Source organism: Lacerta agilis, chromosome 15 (genome assembly GCF_009819535.1).
Source record: "Lacerta agilis isolate rLacAgi1 chromosome 15, rLacAgi1.pri, whole genome shotgun sequence".
NCBI lineage: Eukaryota > Metazoa > Chordata > Lepidosauria > Squamata > Lacertidae > Lacerta > Lacerta agilis.
Window position 1 is genome coordinate 42,264,063 of NC_046326.1, and position 18,424 is coordinate 42,282,486.

The 18,424-nt window shown below is 51.4% G+C and overlaps 1 protein-coding gene across 1 annotated transcript in view; it reads left to right on the forward strand.

Annotated features, from left to right (window-relative positions):
- MYO18A (myosin XVIIIA) overlaps positions 1-18,424 on the forward strand; it is a 141,145-nt gene that overhangs the window by 60,764 nt on the left and 61,957 nt on the right. Inside the window, 10 exon segments of the mRNA XM_033171487.1 lie at positions 59-201; positions 742-842; positions 1,881-1,944; positions 2,993-3,137; positions 5,108-5,119; positions 7,056-7,229; positions 8,866-8,956; positions 11,082-11,274; positions 12,797-12,883; positions 18,111-18,252. Coding sequence (XP_033027378.1) covers positions 59-201; positions 742-842; positions 1,881-1,944; positions 2,993-3,137; positions 5,108-5,119; positions 7,056-7,229; positions 8,866-8,956; positions 11,082-11,274; positions 12,797-12,883; positions 18,111-18,252 — 1,152 coding nt within the window.

Genomic DNA, 18,424 nt, shown 5'->3' on the forward strand with positions numbered 1-18,424 from the left:
CCCCCCACGCACAACAATGGCCTGCCTCTGCATGCTTTCCCTTCCTTTGCCTTGGCAGCGGAGAAGTGGCAAGCACTGTACACCATCCTGGAGGCCTTTGGCAACAGCGGCACGAGCCTCAACGCCAATGCCACCCGCTTCTCACAGATAATCTCGCTGGACTTCGACCAGGCTGGGCAGGTGGCCTCTGCCTCCGTGCAGGTGAGAGGGTGTCTCTCTCTCTCTGTGTGTGTTGCACGCATACTATGCCTTTGAGCTATCATCCTTCCCTCAAAAATAAGGTGAAATTCCAGCCCTCATGGTGTTAAATTAAAGGCTGGTTTAAATAGGAACATAGGAAACTTCCTTCTGGAGGCAGACCATTGGCACATCTAGCTCATTATTGTCTGACTGACAGGCAGCTGTGATCCAGGGTTTCATGTGGGGGGGGGCATTTCTCAGCCCTATGTGGAGTTGCTATTGGGCATTGAACCTGGGGCCTTCTGCATGCAAAACAGGTGCGTTGCCACTAGGTTTGCAAGTGGTGGGGGCTTGTAGGCCATGCTCTCACGGCTGTGACAAATTAAGGTTCCATCCTGATGGTCCTGAGCCCCACAAAATTAGCCAGAAGTGGGAGTATGAGCGAAGGTGGGGTGGGGTGGGGTAGGAGCTGGGCTTCTGCAGGAAGTTCTTGGGGCCAAAGTGGGAACCCTCTGGCCTTGTACCGAGCAAACCTTTTCTCTCTCTGATTGCATCCCTCAGACAATGCTGCTGGAGAAACTCAGGGTTGCCAAGCGCCCCGCGAATGAGGCCACCTTCAACGTGTTCTACTACTTGCTGGCCTGTTCGGACAGTGCCCTCCGGTAAGGAGGCTGCTGCAGCTCCCAACCCAAGGGACCAGCACCTGCCTGGTTGCATGTGTCGCAATGTCCTCCTGGCTTAGGGCTTGGGGTTCTCAAAATGGGTTGGAAGGAAGGAAGCAAGCAAGCTAGCTTTTTCAAAGGTGGCTTTGAAGATTACTTGGAACCTTCAACTGGTCTGAAATGCAGGGCCCAGATTACTGGCTGGGATTGCCTTGGGAACTGGAGGCCAGCAATGCTTCTGAATAGCAGTTGCTGGAAGCCACTGGAGGGGAGAGGGCTCTTGCACTCAAATCTTGGTATCTGGTTGGGTCACTGTAAGAAGATGATGCTGGACTAGGTAGGTCATTGACTTGATCCAGTAGGCTCTTCTTAGGTGTGTCTGGACTCTTCCTGTGTTGCTTTCCTGCTGTCCAAAATTGTCATGAGAATGTCCTTCGAGGTGAGGCAAGCCTCACAGCTCTGCCTTGGGAGGGTTTGTCAGCCTCTTTAGATCTGTTTTGGATATATTCAAATGCCTCTGTGCATATAAGTAAGTAAGTAAGGTCTCTCCCCACTGATTAACCACAGCCCAGCCAGCCCTGAAGTGAGGGGGCAGGACAGTGCAGACCAGGGGCCTTGATGTCCCTAGTGGTTTTAGGAATTCTGTGTTGCTTCTGGCAAGTGTCGCTTCTGGCAAATGTAGCCTTTGCTTTTGCTTTAAAAATATTTTTATTTATGTGCAAAAACTACAACATCACATAAGAAAAGAAAAATGAGGACAATTCAAACCCTTTATGTCTTGGGTGTTTTGGGATAAAACATGGACATGATAATCTTGTAGTTATTGGCTGGGGTAATAATGTGCAAATCACCTCAATTTCTAAGCATCCTGTGGAGGCAGCTGAACATAAATAAAAATCCACAGGGCTCCTGCAAACCAAGGCAGCCCCTGTTTTAGTGCAAGGGGTGGGCTGGGGGAGGACAAAGTGGGCCTTTCTGAATTGGGGTGCCGCCTCCAGCACTCTCTCTTGACTCTGTCCTCTTCCCCTCCACCCCCAGGACAGAGCTTCATTTCAACCACTTGGCAGAAAACAGCGTCTTTGGGATTGTGCCTCTGTCAAAGGTAAGGTGGCTCAGTCGTAGAAGGCATGGAACTAGAGTCAGACCATCTGGCTCAATATTGTCCACATTGACTGGCAGCAACGACTCTCCAGGATTTCAGGCAGGAGTCTCTTGCAACCCTGCATGGAGGCCACCGGGGATTGAGCCTGGGACCTTCTGCTTGCAAGACAGATGTTCTACCACTGAGCTGCGCGGGTTGCTGGCTAGTGACTAGGCGAGGCTCACAGTATTGTTATTAGTATGCAAAGCCCTCAACGCTTTGTGACCACTTTGCAACCACTTTGCTTGAAAGATCACCTCCTCCCATATGTGCCCTCTTTTGACTGCTTCGACCTGTGGGGCTGACATTGCATCACATAATGTTCATTCTGCCCTCGCAAGAAATCAGTCCTTTAGCATGGCGGCCCCAACACTTCGGATCTCTGCACTGTGCTGTTTTCAGTGCCTGCTAAAAGCTTCATTGTTCCCAGCAAGTCTGCTGAGGCCTTTAATTTTAGCATGTAATCTTGAGGATGCGATTTTAGCAAGTATAAGTGTTTTATAATGACTAGTTTTCTTTTGTCTTTATGTAAATTGGTTTTCATTGGTATCTTCAGCGACTGTTCATTGTAAACTGCTTGGAGGTATTTTCTTCTAGTAAGCGGTACATAAATTTTGTTAAGTAAAAACAATCCTGCTGTGTGAAAGCTCTGGTTGATTAGCTTTGCGGGACAAAGCAGAAAAGTAACCTACCACCAAGAGCTTTTACCCTTGTTCCTGAGGTCTTGCATGCAGATTTTTAATTAAAAGCTGTGTGGGGTCCCTGTTCTTGCTTCCCTGCTCACTCTCTCACCATAAGAGGCAAGGGCATGTGTGTGCTTGTGTCCTGAGCAGGCTACCTGTGGGCCTGTGGATCTTGGCCGTTGTGCCACGTAAGCCAGCACAGGGAACTACCCCACGTTGTCCTACTGCAGATGCCATTCATTGAGCAATTATAAACAGGCTCCCCATTTTTTAGTGCAGGCCAATTGACTGTGTGTTTTGTTTTATTTATTTCCTGTTGGCTGCAGCCGGAGGAGAAGCAGAAGGCCGCCCAGCAGTTCAGCAAGCTCCAGGCAGCCATGAAAGTGATGGGCATCTCCAGTGATGAGCAGAAAGCCTTCTGGCTTGTCCTGGGGGCCGTTTATCACTTGGGGGCTGCAGGAGCCACCAAAGGTAATGGGCCAAGCTCGTCGAGAGCTGCCTTGCTTGGGTGCTAGGAGTGGCTTCGTTGCTGCTGAGTTGGGCTTGGGGTTACCTTTAGGACACAGGGATGGGAAAACCTTCACCCCCTCTGGGCCAGACTTGACCCCTATGAGGTTGTTTCTTACCGAATTAACATTTATTTTATTATCAATACCGCATTTATATCCCACCTCTTCCTCCAAGGAGCTCAAGGTTGTCCCCATGCTTCTCCACCTCTCCCTTTTATCCTCACAACAGCCTTGTGAGGTAGGTTTGGCTGATAGTGAATGGCCCGTGCCTTCATGGCTGAACAATATGTGATCTCAGACGTGGAGCGGGTAGAGACACAGCTGCAGAAAGGATTGAAGCAATCCTGCTTTCTGCAGTCTCTCCCCTCACCCCTTTGACAAGTGGGCAGGGCGACCCACTTGTCAATCACCTGACGTCAAAATGAAGAACAGGCAGGATGAAGTTTGAATGGAAGAGCTTCAGACAGCGGAGGAAGAGCCAGGTGAAGCCAGGCTGTCATCAGGGTTGCTGGACTGGACCTTGCTCCCTCTCTGACCCTCTGACCTCCATTGCGGGAATTGCTGCTTGACAGCTAATCGTTGAGGGAGCGGAGCAACCAGGCAGAGCTCGTCTGTCTTCAAGTTGATAACTGCTCTGAAAGTGGGTGGCTGGGAAATTCCTTTGCGACATCAGAAGCACTGGCCTGCACCATCTGTAAAAGTGTGCAGAACCGCATGGACTATCCCTCTCCCTACCACACATCAGCCCCAAAGAAGAGAGGGTTCATTCGGATTCAGTGCCTCCAAATCTGCCCCACTGCTCTGGAAACAGAAATTGGTACCTCATGTTTTCTGCAGTCACACTCAGACATAACCAGGAGAGGGCAGTCCATCACAGGGCTCAGCGCTGCAGCTACTGCCATGTGCACTTTGGGCAACGTGTGTGTGTGTGTGTGTGTGTGTGTGTGTGTGTGTGTGTGTTGTGTGTCTAGTGTTTTGCAGCGGCTGGCTTGCTGCTAACACCTGTGCTTTGTGTGTGTTTGTGATTTAATCTATTCCCTGAGCGATGAGTGAGTTGGTTGCTTGGAGCTGTCAGCATCTCTGCTTTAGATGTAGCCCCTTCTTTCAGGCAGGGTTGCCATGGCGGTGGCGGGCAGCCCACATCTCTCATCCCTGAGTTTTAGATCACCTGTGATTATCCTTCAGTGGCAGCGAGATCTCTGCTTGTCACATGGCATTAGGAAGGAACCGTGGCCCATTTTTCTTTTTCAATCTTTCCTTGCTATATTAAAATCCTGAGCAGGTCTTAGGCCCTTGCTCTGAAACATAAGAAGCTGTCCTGTGCTCCATCTACCAAAATGTTTGACTGACAGCAGCTCTCCAGCTTTTCAGGTAGGGAGTGTCTCCCACCCTACCTGGAGATGTTGGGGATCGAACCCTCAACCTTCTGCATGCCAAGCAGATGCTGTATCCATGAGAGAAGTTTGCTTCCTTAGGAACATAGGAAGCTGCCTTCTACTGAGTCAGGCTAGCTGAGTATTGTCTGCACTGTCTGGCAGCAGTGGCTCCCCAGGGTTTCAGGGAGATGCTGTTGGGGGATTGAACCTGCAACCTTCTGCAAGCGAAGCAGCTGCTTTATACCCCTGAGCTATGTCCCTTCCCCCAGTCCTGCCTCCACTCCACTGACACCTGGAACTGTGCTCCTTCCCATCTAGCTGGTGGGGACAAACTCTGATATGCACCCCAGAAATCTGGGACCCCTTCTGCAATTAGCTTTAACTCCACAACTTTGGGATGGGGTTTTTTTTTGTCTCATGAAAGAGTGTGTGTGTGTGTGTGTGTGCACGCACGTCCCACCTGATGTCTCTGCAGGAACCTTTTTATGTCAAAGCTGTGTTCTAACTCCCCTCTCTTTGTGTTTGCATGGTGCATGCTGCTCCCTTTGCAATGCAGACGGCGACGAAGGTAAAGCCCCCTTTCCTTGCGCCCCCCCCAATGAAATCCACCTCCCCTCTGCCCTTTCTCCTCCTCCTCCTCATCCCCCTCCACCCACATTCTTCCATACCCATGTTTGGTGCCTTCTGGTGCACAGGGCTGGTTAGCTCCCCCCTGGTGAGCTCGCTGCCCCGGAGCCTCTTTAGAGGTGGGCTGCCAGGGTGGCCCTGGGAGTTCGCCCTCTTCCTCTGTGCCATGGTCATGGGGGCAGGGGGTGGGCGGGCTGTCTGTACATAGGAAGCTGCTTTATAGAGAGACTAACTGCATTAGCCCATGCGGTTCAGTGCTCTCCACACTGACTGGCAGGGGGTCTTTTCCAGCCCTACCTGGAGATGCCATTGGGGAATGAAACAGGTACTCTGCCACTGAACTATGGCACTTTCCCTAAAAAAACATAAGGACCCAAGAAGCTGCCTCATACCGAATCAGGTCGCTAGGTGTCTCACCTTGCTTGATATTGCCTGCACTGACTGGCAGCAGCGCTCCAGGGTTTCAGGCAGGCAGTCTTCCCCAGACCTGCCTGCAGATGCCCTAGGGGGACCTCCTGCATGCATCATGGAGCTGGTGGCCAGTCCTTCCCATCTTCACCTCAAACCAGCTACAGTGCCCCTCCCTCCCTTCCCCACATCACGTGTGAAGCAGTTTTGCACGGGAGGGTCTAGAAACTTGAATGCTTGGCATCATTTACTGTGGACCTCTGCATGTGGCTATCATTGACACCCCTCCCCCCCCGAAAAAAACTTGTATTGTCTTCTGTCCCTTCTGCTTTGCATCAAAATGTGCTGAACCAGGCCTGTCCTGCACAGTCTCACCTTTTTAATTCCAACTTCTGAGCAGCACCTGGTCCTTCATGACACCCTGTGCAAAGGAGAAACAATCCCTTCCCCCCCGGAAATCTATGGGTGGGCACCCCCACCCCAACTGAAACCTTTGAAGATGTGCCCCTCCCTCCATGGCCCCAGGAAGGCCCACTGTTAAGAGTGGGAGGGGTTCACTTACTGTTAGGAATACAGGAAGCTGCCTTACACTTGAGTCCATCTAGCTCAGTATCGTCTGCACTGACTGGCAGCAATGGCTTTGCAGGGTTTCAGGCAGAGTGTCCCTCCTAACTCTACCAGGAGATGCCACTGAGGGTTGAACCGGGACCCTCTGCCACTGAGCTATGTTTCTTGATGGGCGGGTGGGGGAGCTGGGTGGCTGTCACCAGCAGGTGATGTTTCTGGTTGTTCCCCCACCTCCCACCCCCCAGTTCTGGCAAGGCGGAGAGAGGGCTGCCTTTCTGCTATTCTCTCCACAGCCCCTTCTTCCCTGGCTTCCCTCCTGCAATGGCTCACTGCCATGCTTAGCCTGGCAAGAAGCATTAAGCTGTTGACCTCCAATCTCCCCTCATCAGGCTCCTAAATACATTTTCATTATGTCTCTCTCTCTTTGCCCCCTCACATATCTTTCGCCCCCCTCCCTTCCCCAGCAACTTCTTGCTTTTTAATTCTGTACAATGTGAACAATGACAAGGCCAAGCAGTGGGTCATGCCATGCCGAACCCTGATAAAGTGTGATCCCTCACCTAATGAATTTTATTCCTTTTCCACTGTTCATGTGTGGAGAATCAGAGGCTTGTGTTGTCCCCGGCAGGCCCCCCCTCTCCCCTCCACTCCTGGACTCCTCCTTCCACATTGCAAGTGGGGCCTGGAGCTCTCTGTTGACAAGGGGAAGGATGAGTGCTGACTTGCATATGGTGCTGTGCCTTATTTGTGGAAAGAGCCCTTGGGTCCTTTCCAGAAATGTCTCCTCTTTCCCACCCCCGCTGGGCCAGCACAAGGGAGCCTCTTTGCTTCTCTTGACTCAGACCTGATGCTCTCCCTCTCCCTCTGTCTCTCTGTCTCCCTCCCTCTGTCTCTCTTTTCAGCTGGGAGGAAGCAGTTTGCTCGCCACGAGTGGGCCCAGAAAGCAGCCTACCTGCTGGGCTGCACACTGGAAGAGCTCTCCTCATCCATCTTCAAGCATCAGCCCAAAGGGACCCTGCAAAGATCCACCTCCTTCCGCCAGGGGCCGGAGGAATCTGCCTTGGCAGATGGCTCAGGTAAGTTGAACCTGCAAGGGTCAGAAGCCTCAGAAGTAGAGCATTGCGGGGCCGTCAGTCCTTCCTATCCCTCATATATGTGCACTCACACAAATGTTAGTCACATCCATTAATTTCCGTGGGTCTGTTGCTCTTGGCATCCGTCTGTCTAGGGAGGCAACGGAAGTGTGTGCCTTTGGGGCGAAATCAAACCGCTGGAGAATCACAGCACCTGCTGTGGCTGCAGAGACCGGGAACTTGTAACTGCGGCCTCCTGCATTGTTTTTGCTGCGTTTGCAGCCCCCAAGTGACCTCCCCGGGGCTGTATGGAGGTCCTGAGCTGCCCAGACAAGACCCCTCCTCAGCCTCACTGCTGTGGTCCAAAGGAAAGCAGAGCAAGACATTTCCATCAACTCCAGGAGTTGCTGGAAGGAGGCGTACAAGGCGCCATCCAACCGTCTTAGGGACTTCAATATGGATCCATGGAGGGTTTACTCCTGAGCCTTTTCTTCTCCCAAGGATATCCTGCAAGGCAGTGGAGGTTTAGGATCAGAGTTTTCCTTCTCCTAAATGGGCTCCCTTCCCAGGTGGATGAGCCCCATCCGCCTCCCACCCCCCATTTTCAATTACAGCATGTGCAGAAATCACCTGCTTGACTGTTGGACCCACAGTTGGTCTCATCCGCTCATTCCACTGGATTCAATGGGTGTGCTCTAATTAACATTGGATACAACGCACACTCTCTTATTTTAATAAATTTTCATCTATGCAACCCATGCTTTCTTATTTTAATAAATTTCCTTCTATGTAACACTGGCACAGAAAAGTACAGCGTCCCAAAATGATTAAAGAGAGGCATTTAAAAAGGGATTTCGTTGATTGGGGTAGATACACATCAAAGGATTTTTAAATGTGCTTTTAATAAACAGAGGTCAGGTCTAATTGACAGTAATAATTAGAATCTATCCATTATTATGTCACAATAGTAGCAGAGGATTGAGGATTAAATTTCTGGATATATTTTCACTTATCACACAAGGTATTGTTTTGGGGGGAGGAATTAAAAACAAAAGAACATGAGAAGAGCCTGGCTGCTGGATGAGGCCAGCCTCCTGTTCTCAGAGAGTGGTCATCCAGGTGCCCCAGTGGGAAACCTGTAAAAGCAGGGCTGGAGCGCAAGAGCCACACTCTCCCCTCCTGTGGTTTCCAGCAACTGGCATTCAGAGGCGTATTGCTGCAGACAGTGGAGAGAGAACGTAGCCGTCTGGGTTAGCCTTATCGGCAGCCTGATCCTCCTCCATGAATTCATCTCATCCTCTTTTAAAGCCATTTATATTGTGGGCCGTTGCTGTCTCCTGTGGCAGGGAGTTCCATAGTTCAAAAGAAGTCCTTTCTTTTAACTGCCCTGAATCTTCCAGCATTCAGCTTCATTGAACGAGTTCCAGTGTGTTTTAAAAAAATAAAAATCAATAAACAATTATTCAAAAATTACAATGGCAGCTTTGTCCTTCTGCCATAATATCATAAAATGAGTTCTAGTGTTATGAGAGAGAGAGAGAGAGAGAGAGAAGCTTTGTTGTATCCACTTTCTCTGTAGCATGCATCATTTTCTCCTTTCCTCCTCACTGGTGGTGTCTCTTGTCTCTCGCTCCCCCAGGCCCAAAGACGACTGCTCTGGAGTGCTTGGAGGCCCTCGCCTCAGGCCTGTACTCTGAACTCTTCACGCTGCTCATCTCACTCCTCAACAGGTATAGAAGTGCCAGCGGTGGGTCTTTCTAGGGACGGGGGAGACAGAGGATTCAGCTTGCTTTTAGAGGCGGACCCAGCAAACCTGCACCTTCCAAAACAATGCGTGGATCAGAACGCAGCCATCTTTTGAAACGTGGCCGTTCTCCATGCTTTGCAGTGCAAATTCTGGCTCCGTGGGAGACCGCCTACCTGCCTTGCATGCAGAGAGTCCCAGGTTCTGTCCCTAGTGCCATCTCCAGATGGAGCTGAGAAAGATCCTTGCCTTGGAGAGCTGCTTCCAGTCAGTGTAGGCAATGCTGAGTTAGATGGACCCTTGGTCTGACTCAGTTTCAGGCAGCTTCCTGAAGAGAAACCAGAGTACACAGTGTAAAGCAGCTTCCTGTGTTCCTTTGTGTACAAAAATGCACATGCTAGCTTGGGGCCAGTTGTCAGGGCTTGAGCCAGGCGTAGGTCAGCAACAAAAGCAATAGATCACTCCAGGCCAGAGCATTTAAACGTTTATTCAAGAAAAGAAGCCACAGCTCAGGCCTAGTGGTCTTGGCAACGCTTTCCAGGAGGTCTTGCCCTGATGGAACAGTTGCAAGGGCTGAAGGTCCCTTTCTTCCCAATGCCCACTAGTGCCTGCTTTAAACATTTTTGTTTACACAATGCCTGTCCAGACTATGTTGTCATATCATCTGGTTTTTAGCTTATAGTTGATTTTTTTTTATTTTTTAATAGTTTTAAAAATAGTTGTTGTAAACTGTTTTTTTATAGATAGTTTTATTGTTCTTTAAATGGTTTTGAGATACCCTTTTCCTTTACCGTCAAGCGGCATATAAATGTTGTGAAATGAAAAAATGAAAAAATGCACACGTAAGTGAAAAGAACACTCAGAAACACATTACATGAGGGGGGATGGCTTTGCAAAAGCGTGAACGTTAAGGGAAGCTGCAGACAGAAATGTGTGTGTTAGGAGAAACCCGCACTAAAATGCTTGATGACTTTTCATGGGGCCCTTAAATAAATTGCAAACCAATGTGGAGAACAGAACATTAGGCTGTAAAAAAAAGGATAAACCGAAATGGTCAGATTCACCCATCCCTAGCTTCACCCACGTTAAAAAAAACCTCCTCTTTCTTTCCCCCTCCTGTTGGCTAATCCTTAGCAAGCTCCATCAATGCACCTGACCTTTCCAGACCCCAAGTGCATTAGCTGAGCTAACGAGGAGAGGAAAAGCTTCCCCCCCCTCCTAACAGAACTTCTCTATCCCTGCTTTGCAAGGCTGCTTCTGTGGAGCCGAGGGCAGCAGGGCCCTCTGTTCCTTGGGCTGGCCCAGCTAGCCAGCATTACATGGCCACCAAGTTGAATCCTGGAATTGTAGAGCTGCAAGAGACTCAAAGGGTCATCCATCCATCCATTCCTTTCATAAACAATAGTTGGAAGATATACAGAAAGTTAAAATACTAAAACAGGTTAGAACGCACATTAACTTTCTGAGCACCTGGACAGGCTTGTCAAAACAGGAATGTTCTTAGCAGGCACTGCAAAGAGTACAGCGAAGGCGCTTACTTGACATCGATAGGCAGGGAATTGCAAAGCGTAGGTGCTGCAATCGGGTTCTTAAAAATGCAGAACAGGTATTGTCTGGCACCTGTAGCAGTGATAGTTTCGCTGATCAAAGCAGTGGAGTGGGTATGTGCAGGGTAAGCTGGTCCCCAGTTATGGGTTTTATATAGTAATAGTAGCACTTTGAACTTTTGGCACGGTAGCAGATCAGCAACCAGTGCAGATCTCTAAGCAACCCCAGAAATCACAGAATTGGGGTGGCTTCCTTTTCTTGCCAAGGCAGCAGAGCTGCCTCCCTAGAGTAGGTCACAGCTGCATATGGAAAAGCAAAGACTGAATTAGGAGTCCCTGCAAAGGGAGCACTTCTTTCTCTGGGGCTAATCTGTTAAGAGTCCTTCTGGATCAGACCAGTGCTTTAAATGTATGGCACGTTTGCAGCCATACTGCTGGCCAGTCCAGAGCTGTGGAGACCAGTGCTAACCCCTGCATTTTGAATACTTGTGGGCTTAAAGCCCTCTCCACCCTGCAGGAAAAAGAATCCTCTAACCCCACTTCCCCCCCCCTTTGTCTGCCGAGGGCCCTCAAGTCCAGCCAGCGGTCCTTGTGTTCCATGATGATTGTGGACACCCCCGGCTTCCAGAACCCCGAGATGGCTGGCCAGAGCCGCGGGGCCACCTTCGAAGAGCTGTGCCACAACTATGCCCAGGAGCGACTGCAGACCCTCTTCCACGAGCGCACTTTTGTGCAGGAGCTGGAGAGATACAAGGAGGTATTGTCTGGTTTGGGGGAAAGGGGCTCGTAGCTCCCACCCCCGTCCCTAAAGCTAAAGCAGCAGGCAGTGCCTGAGTCAGTTCTCAGGTGGAAAGGGTACTGTTCCGAGATACCCCCCTGTCTGTCATCTGGCTTAATCCCTTTTCTGCGTCACCTTCTAATTGAGACCCTAATTCAGCTGCTGATTGAAACCAACAAGGGAGGAGGCTCATTTTAGATCCCCCCTCTTATTAACCCTAATCAGTAGCATCTGATCTGCCACCTCCCAGGAGCAGGGGTTTTCATGAGTTGCCTCCCTCCCTCTTGCCCCCTTGAGGTCGGATGGCTGTCTGTCAGAAATTCTTTAGCTGTGACTGCTGCATTGCAGGGGGTTGGATAAGATAATTTCGGGGGGGGGGGAGTTCCCACCCAACTCTACAATTTTTTGATACTGTGACTCCTCTCCCATCCCCTCAACCAGGTGTGGGAAGCCTGTGGCACTCCAGGTGTAGCTGAACTACAACTCCCATCAGCCCCAGCAAGGGATGATGGGAGCTGTGGTTCAGCAGCCTCTGGAGGGCCAATGTTTCCCCACACATTTTCTTAAACCTTTGGCCTGCATTGACGCAGTAGAATGCTTTCTGCATCTGGCTGCAAAACCTCAACCCTGCACCCTTCTCTTCTGTGGTGACGTTGCCACCATCATGCCTGGGGTGCAGGATGCAGCCGTTCTCCCAAATTTGTGCACTGCAATAGAACATCTAGCACAGCACAAGGAGTGGACAAAATCAGAAATGCCACCCTGCAGGGGAGACTAGCCAGTTGCATTTCTGAGACCCAGGAAATATTGCAGTCTGTACATGACCTTTTTTTACACAGGCAAAACCAAACTGTTGCGGGTTTGTTGTTGTTATTATTCTGGGCCCCTGAGCTGTCCTTTCAGACACCTGGACTAAATCCGGAGCTTGTTTGAGTGGGATGGTTTGGGGTTGGTGATGGTGGGGAGATCAGGGTTGATGTCTCTTAAAGTTTCTCTTGGCTGTCCTTCAGAATCAGGAACTTCCTTTTAATTTAATTGTTTAAAAACATTTATGCAGGATGCCAGGTGCTGTTGCTGCTGGAGAAGCCCTGCATTGCGCACAGGGTGGCTGGCTGGGGCCCCCGATATTGACAACCCCCTCCTCCAACCACACAAGGAGATTTCTTCTCTGCCCTGCCCACAGTGCATGGATTGCCAGTCTGGCACCAGCTCTTTAGGCAACAGCATTTGGTGGGGGGTGGGAGAAGGGGTGGTGTTCACACACCACAGGGCTATCCAGGGAACCCCCTGCTGTGTGTGTGACTTTGCCCCCATAGATTCTGTTCCAACTAATGCACTGACCACTTCTCTCCACACCCACCAACCCCTCCCCTCCTCTTTCTTTTTTCTTTCTTTCTTTCTTTCTTTCTTTCTTTCTTTCTCTGTCTCTGATTGCCTTTTTAACTGTAATCTGTAGCCCCACGGGCCACTAATCACGCCTCCTCTGTCCGTCCTTCTCTAGGAAAACATAGACCTTTCCTTAGATGCCTTAGAGCCTAATACATCTGGGTCTATAGCCACAGTAGACCAAGCGTCCCACCAGGCACTGGTAAGCTGCATGTGAGGGCTCTTCACGGGGGATGGCTGCCACCCCTGCCGCTGCCGCCGCTGCCCGTTCCTGCTCCATCCCTCCTCCTGCCCCCTCTCCCTGCATCTGCTCCTCTGCCTGCCCTCAAACAGGGCAGCTGCTTGGCTGCAGGTTGTTCTTTTTTGTAATGCTACTGGGCGGGGCGGATGCATGCAGCTGGTGGGGTACAAGACAACTTCATGCCTGACGTCTGAGCAACAGAGGCGCTGTCTCTCATAACACAGCCAGCCAGTAAGTGTGTGTGTGAGAGAGAGCTCTTTCTCTCTTTTTTTGCTCAATTTTGGACTGGGATATGTCACTTGCAAGCATGCCTCTCAGACCCGGGGTGTGTAAAAGGCAAGGCTTGGGCAGTCTGGGCACAGCTTCAGGGAAACCCGGGGGAGAAACAAATCGAAGCATGTGAGTGTGGGCAAGGCGGACGAGAAGATTTAGATCAGTTCCACACCGTTTTAAAGCACCCCATCGCAAGAATCCTGGAAACTGTAGTTTGCAAAGGATGCTAGGAATTGTTGCTCTGCAAGGACTAAACTGCTTGGAGGCAAACGCTTCTGAACGCCAGTTGCTGGAAGCCGCAGGAGGGGAGAGTGCTCCTGCACTTGGGTCTCGCTTGCAGGTTTCCTTCAGGCACCTGGTTGGTCAGTGTGAGAGCAGGACACTGGACTTGATGGGGCATGAGCCTGATCCACCAGGCTGCACTTACATTCTTACTACAGTTCCCAGAATTCCACGTGCTTTCAATGTGTGGTATGAACGTGGCCTTATCCTCAAGGCCGGAAGGAACTTGTGCCAGTCTGACCGGCTTGACAGTGGGATGCAGGTGGTTTCTGCTGGTTGGTTTGGAGGCTTCCAATGGGTTCCTTTGCAGCCTGTGGCTAAAGAAACCAAGCCTTGCCTTGCTGGGTCAGACCAAAGCCCTGTCTAGTCCTGCCTCCTGGACACGAAAGCTGCCAGGGCATCCAGGAGCTGGGCATGGTGGCAACAACCCTCCAGCGTTCCTTTCACCCTGCATATTTCCTGCACGGGGACACTGCATAGCTTTCTTGAGACCTTGACCCGTGATCTTGGCTCCCCTAACTTGAGCCTTCTGGAGCCATCATTCTGCTATAACACCCTTTCCTGCAGCTTCTCAGCTTGCAGCATACACACATTCTCTGGGTTTCAACCAGGAGTGGTGGTTGAAGTGGCTGGTCCTGCTTATGGAGTTGGACTAGGTGGGTTTTGGTCACCTTCTAGGGTGCTTCACTCCTGGTGACTCCAGAGGTCTGCTTGCAAGGCTTTGCCCAGTAGGGACAACCAGGTCATTCCATGGACACTTCAGTGCCTTCCCCAGCATGGATCCAAGCCCTCATTTTCCCTGCTGTTAGCCAAGGGGTGCTGTGCCCAGAGCATGTTGGAGAGGGAAGGATGTGGGGGTGGGTTGCATTTCAAACCTCCTAGCCTGACAGCTGCCACTGAGGGAACCGGCTTCCTGACTGGGAGCTACAACCTTGGCAGAGCATTTATCCTTCCAATTAGCCAACGCTAACGAGGAGAAAGCGCTGGCTCCAGGTAGGGAGACGGCTGTCAGGGTTAGTTAGGGCTTTGCTCTGATCTAGGCAGATCTGACTGATGAACGGGGCTATGGACTCTGTGTGTGTGTTTGTGTGAGAGAGGGGGGGGCTGGGGAGTTGCAGCGCAGGCGTCATGCATGGGGGGGATGAATTTCACAGTGGAATGGGTGCGAGAGGTGCAGAACCTACCCCATTGCTCCCCCTGCTCCACTTACCCTCTGCAACTTGTCTCCCCAAGTCCATTTCTCAGCAGCCAAGCTCCTGTGACTGAAAGCAACTTGGGTGTGGGGCAAAAGCATTTAAGGAGAATGGGTGTGTGTGTGTGTGTGTGTGTGTGTAGCAAGTGGCACACGAGGGGAGGGCCTCCCTGCTTTCAGTGAGAGGGCGTGGGGAAGCATCCCCCCCTTATGTGATTGGAACACTGAGGCGTCTGATTTGGGGCCATGGGCATCTGCCTTATGCAAGGTCAGGCTGTTAGTCTAGCCCAGCATTGTCCGCTTTGACTGGCAGCAGCTCCCCAGTGCCTTCTGCTTGGGTCCTTTTAATGCGACGTCTCAGGGTTTGAACCTGGTGCCTTTTGCAGCTGCTCTCCTGCGGAGCTTTGAAACCCCCCTCTCCTGGCGTCAGGGTGTGGTACTGGCCTTTAGGATGGACTCAATGGACCCCCTTTGGCCTGATCCAGCAGGCTCCTCGTGGGCTCTTGCGAATTTTGCTTTGGTTTTATTTGAAATTGGTATCCTGCTTTTCACCATGTAGGTGTCAAAGCAGCTTACAACAATAAAACATAGCCAGTGCAATGGGACTTAGAGCTCAGCAATGTCTGCAGGGTCTCCCTCCCTCTCAAGTGACCTGAGGAGGGAGCTTTGTCGGGTGGGGAGCAGCGGAAGCGAAGGAAGCCGCTGTTGCTCTCCCGTTTGTCCCGTGCGCCCATAATTTTCCTTTTCCGTTTGCATCTGGGCCAATAAAGGAGTAGGGAGGTGGCGAGGCTTGAAAGTCCCTGCTGCTGCTTGTCATCCTAATGGAGGGGCCTGTTAGCACACAGCAGTGCGGCTGATGAATTTCGTCAGTTTGTGCCGCATTAGGAGGCAGGGAGGGACGTCCCCCCCCCCACCCCCTTCACTTATCCTCTTGCCCGTGATTTACTCGCAAACAAAGGCGCTTTCCACACATGCAAAAGGTGGGGCTGCTTTTGAAACCACTCCACCATGACTCTCCCAGGAGGGCTAGGGTCACGGACCCACCTTCCTTCTCCCCCAGCTCAGATCCTTATTATTATTATTTCCAAATTGATTTCCTACCATTCTTGGTCCCTAAGCACTCCTGGCAAGCTCGATAGATACATTTTTTTAAATAAATAAATCATTAAGTTGAAAACACACAAACCCTGCTGCTTGCAAATCACTGAACACTAAAATTATTGAAAACGGCAACAGTGATATTGGCAATTGAAACAGATCAGCGTGAGACGATCTGGAAGAGGGACGGCCTCTCCTTGCTGTGGGCGGGGATGAAAGAGCCCAACTTGCAGCAATAAAACTTGACAACGGAGCTGCACAGGGTCCCCCGTCAAAGCCACCCGGGCCCAGTCCAATCCCCAGTGGCATCTCCTGGTAGGGCTGAGTTGATGCCAGTCATTGTAGACAAAGCCAAGCAAGGTGGAGCCATGGCCTGGCTCAGTATGAGGCAGCTTCCTCTGCTCCTGCTTCAGCCAGCCCTTCATCTGACTTCGTTTTAGAGGAGGGACGCCAGCGTCTCTGGCAAGGCTCCTGCTTTGCATGCAGCAGATCCCAGGTTCAATCCTCGTCATCTCTAGCTGGGTCCGGGAATGTCCCCATTCTGAAACCTTGGAGAGCCACTGCCAGTCAGTGTAGACAGCAGTGAGCTGGATGGACCAATGGTCTGACTCAGTATACATCAGCTTCCTATGTTCCCAAGGGATTCCTGGGCCTGGCTCAGGAATAGTATCCTGTTTTATAGGCCAGGAGCAGGCAAGGGAGAGAGAGCTACTGCAGATTGCCCAGAGGCTAACTAGTACGTCCTGACCTGTCCTCTGCCCACGCCTGCTTTAAGGCCCTCTCTCCCCACCCTCCCCGTCCCTCTTAGAGATGAAATATAAGCAATGCAGGGCATGACAACTCTGTGCCTCCTCAAACCAAAAGTCCTGCTGGTTCCTCTGCCAGCACCTGGGATTTCACTAAGAACTGCCCATTCCTCCCTCCCTCCCTCCCTCCACCCGCCAGTCTTAACTCATCAGCCACGGAGGCGAGAGATCTCTCCGCCTCTCCCCTTTCAATTAAAAACCAAAGCATCTTGGGATGCCGAGGTCCATGCCTGGCTCAGAAATTCCACGCTTGTGCATTGCAATTCCCAGGAGGGCCGTCCTGAATTGCCATTGCCAGCTCCTGTTCGAAGATTCTCCCCACCCACCCACCCCTTCTTAGAAACGAAATCAGAATGCATGGATTTTCTTAATTTGGATGTGATGCTTTGCCATCTAGATTCTGCTTTAGGAACTGAAATAGACAGATAAAAGAAAGTCCTTCGTGCAGCACGTAGTCAAGCTATGCTACTCGCTGCAACGGGGGGGGGGCAGTGATGGCCCCCAACTTGGATGGCTTTGAAAGAGGACCCCACAGATTCTTGGAGGGGAACAGTATCAATGGCTACTAGCCATGATGGCTATGCTCTGCCTCCACGAATGGAGACAGCAATGCTTCTGAATACCAGTTGTTGGAAACTACAGGAGTGAAGAGCGGTCTTGCACTCGGGTCCTGCTTGCTGGCTTCCCTCTGGGTGGCCACTGTGAGAACAAGGTGCTGGAGCAGGTGGTCCCCCTTTGGCCTGATCCAGCAGGCTCTTCTTATGAACATAGGAAGTTACCTTATGCTAAATCAGAGCACCAGTCCTTCTAGCTCAGTAGTATCGACTATGTCTCTCCAGGGTTTCAGGCAGGGGGACATTTCCACCCACCACGGGTTGAACCTGGGATCCTGCATGCCAAGCAGGGTCCCCCTCTCACTAAGCTATGGCCCTTCCCCTTTTCTCCTGAGTTTGGCAACTTCAGGTACCAAGGGTGGCAGCTGCTGCAGCACTGAAGCCTGTGTGTGTGTGTGTGTGTTGAGAGCAGCTGCTCCTCCAATTGCTCCCTGCTGAGTTGCGGGGAGTAATTTTGCTGCTTAATCCTCCAGATTGAATTTCTACCGAGTAAACGTCTTGTGCTGGAACATTTTACTAGACAATGTGTGTTTCTCCTGTCTCTGGTATTAAGTATTGATTCTTCCTGGGCAAAGTATTTGTTTTTAAAGCTGGAGCCGAGCACAAGGCTGCCCCCGCCTGCCCCCGGCTTTCACCACTTCATTGCTCCTAGGGCTGGGCTTTCCCAGGCAGGCTTGTGGCGATGTGTGCTGCCTACGCAGAGGGAGGAGGATACCCAGGGTGTGTGTGTGTGTGTGTGCGTGCGCGTGCATGGCTAGCAGTACGCAGTGCTGCCCCCAGGAACGGGGCAGCCCCTCTCAGGCAAGATGCTCCCCCCCCCCGCCCCCATGCCTCCCTCCCTGTCCCACCACACCCAGCTTTCTTGGTGGAGGTTACAGACCCCAATAACACAGCGGGGGGTCTTGGGCGGCTCCTACCTGCAGGTCCGCTCCCTGGCCCGGACCGACGAGGCCCGTGGCCTGCTGTGGTTGCTGGAGGAGGAGTCGCTGCAGCCTGGAGGCAACGAGGACACTTTGCTGGAGCGGCTGTTCACCTACTATGGCCCACAGGACGGAGACAAGAAAGGTAAGGCGCAAGGAGGGCTGGCCTTAGCTGTGATTCTTGCATCGCAGGGGGTTGGACTAGATGACCCTTGGAGTCCCTTCCAACTCTACAACGTTATGACTCTATGAAAAATAATTTAAAACAAGGGCTGTAAAGGGATAAAATTCTGCTATCTCAGGAAATGCCTTCTTCC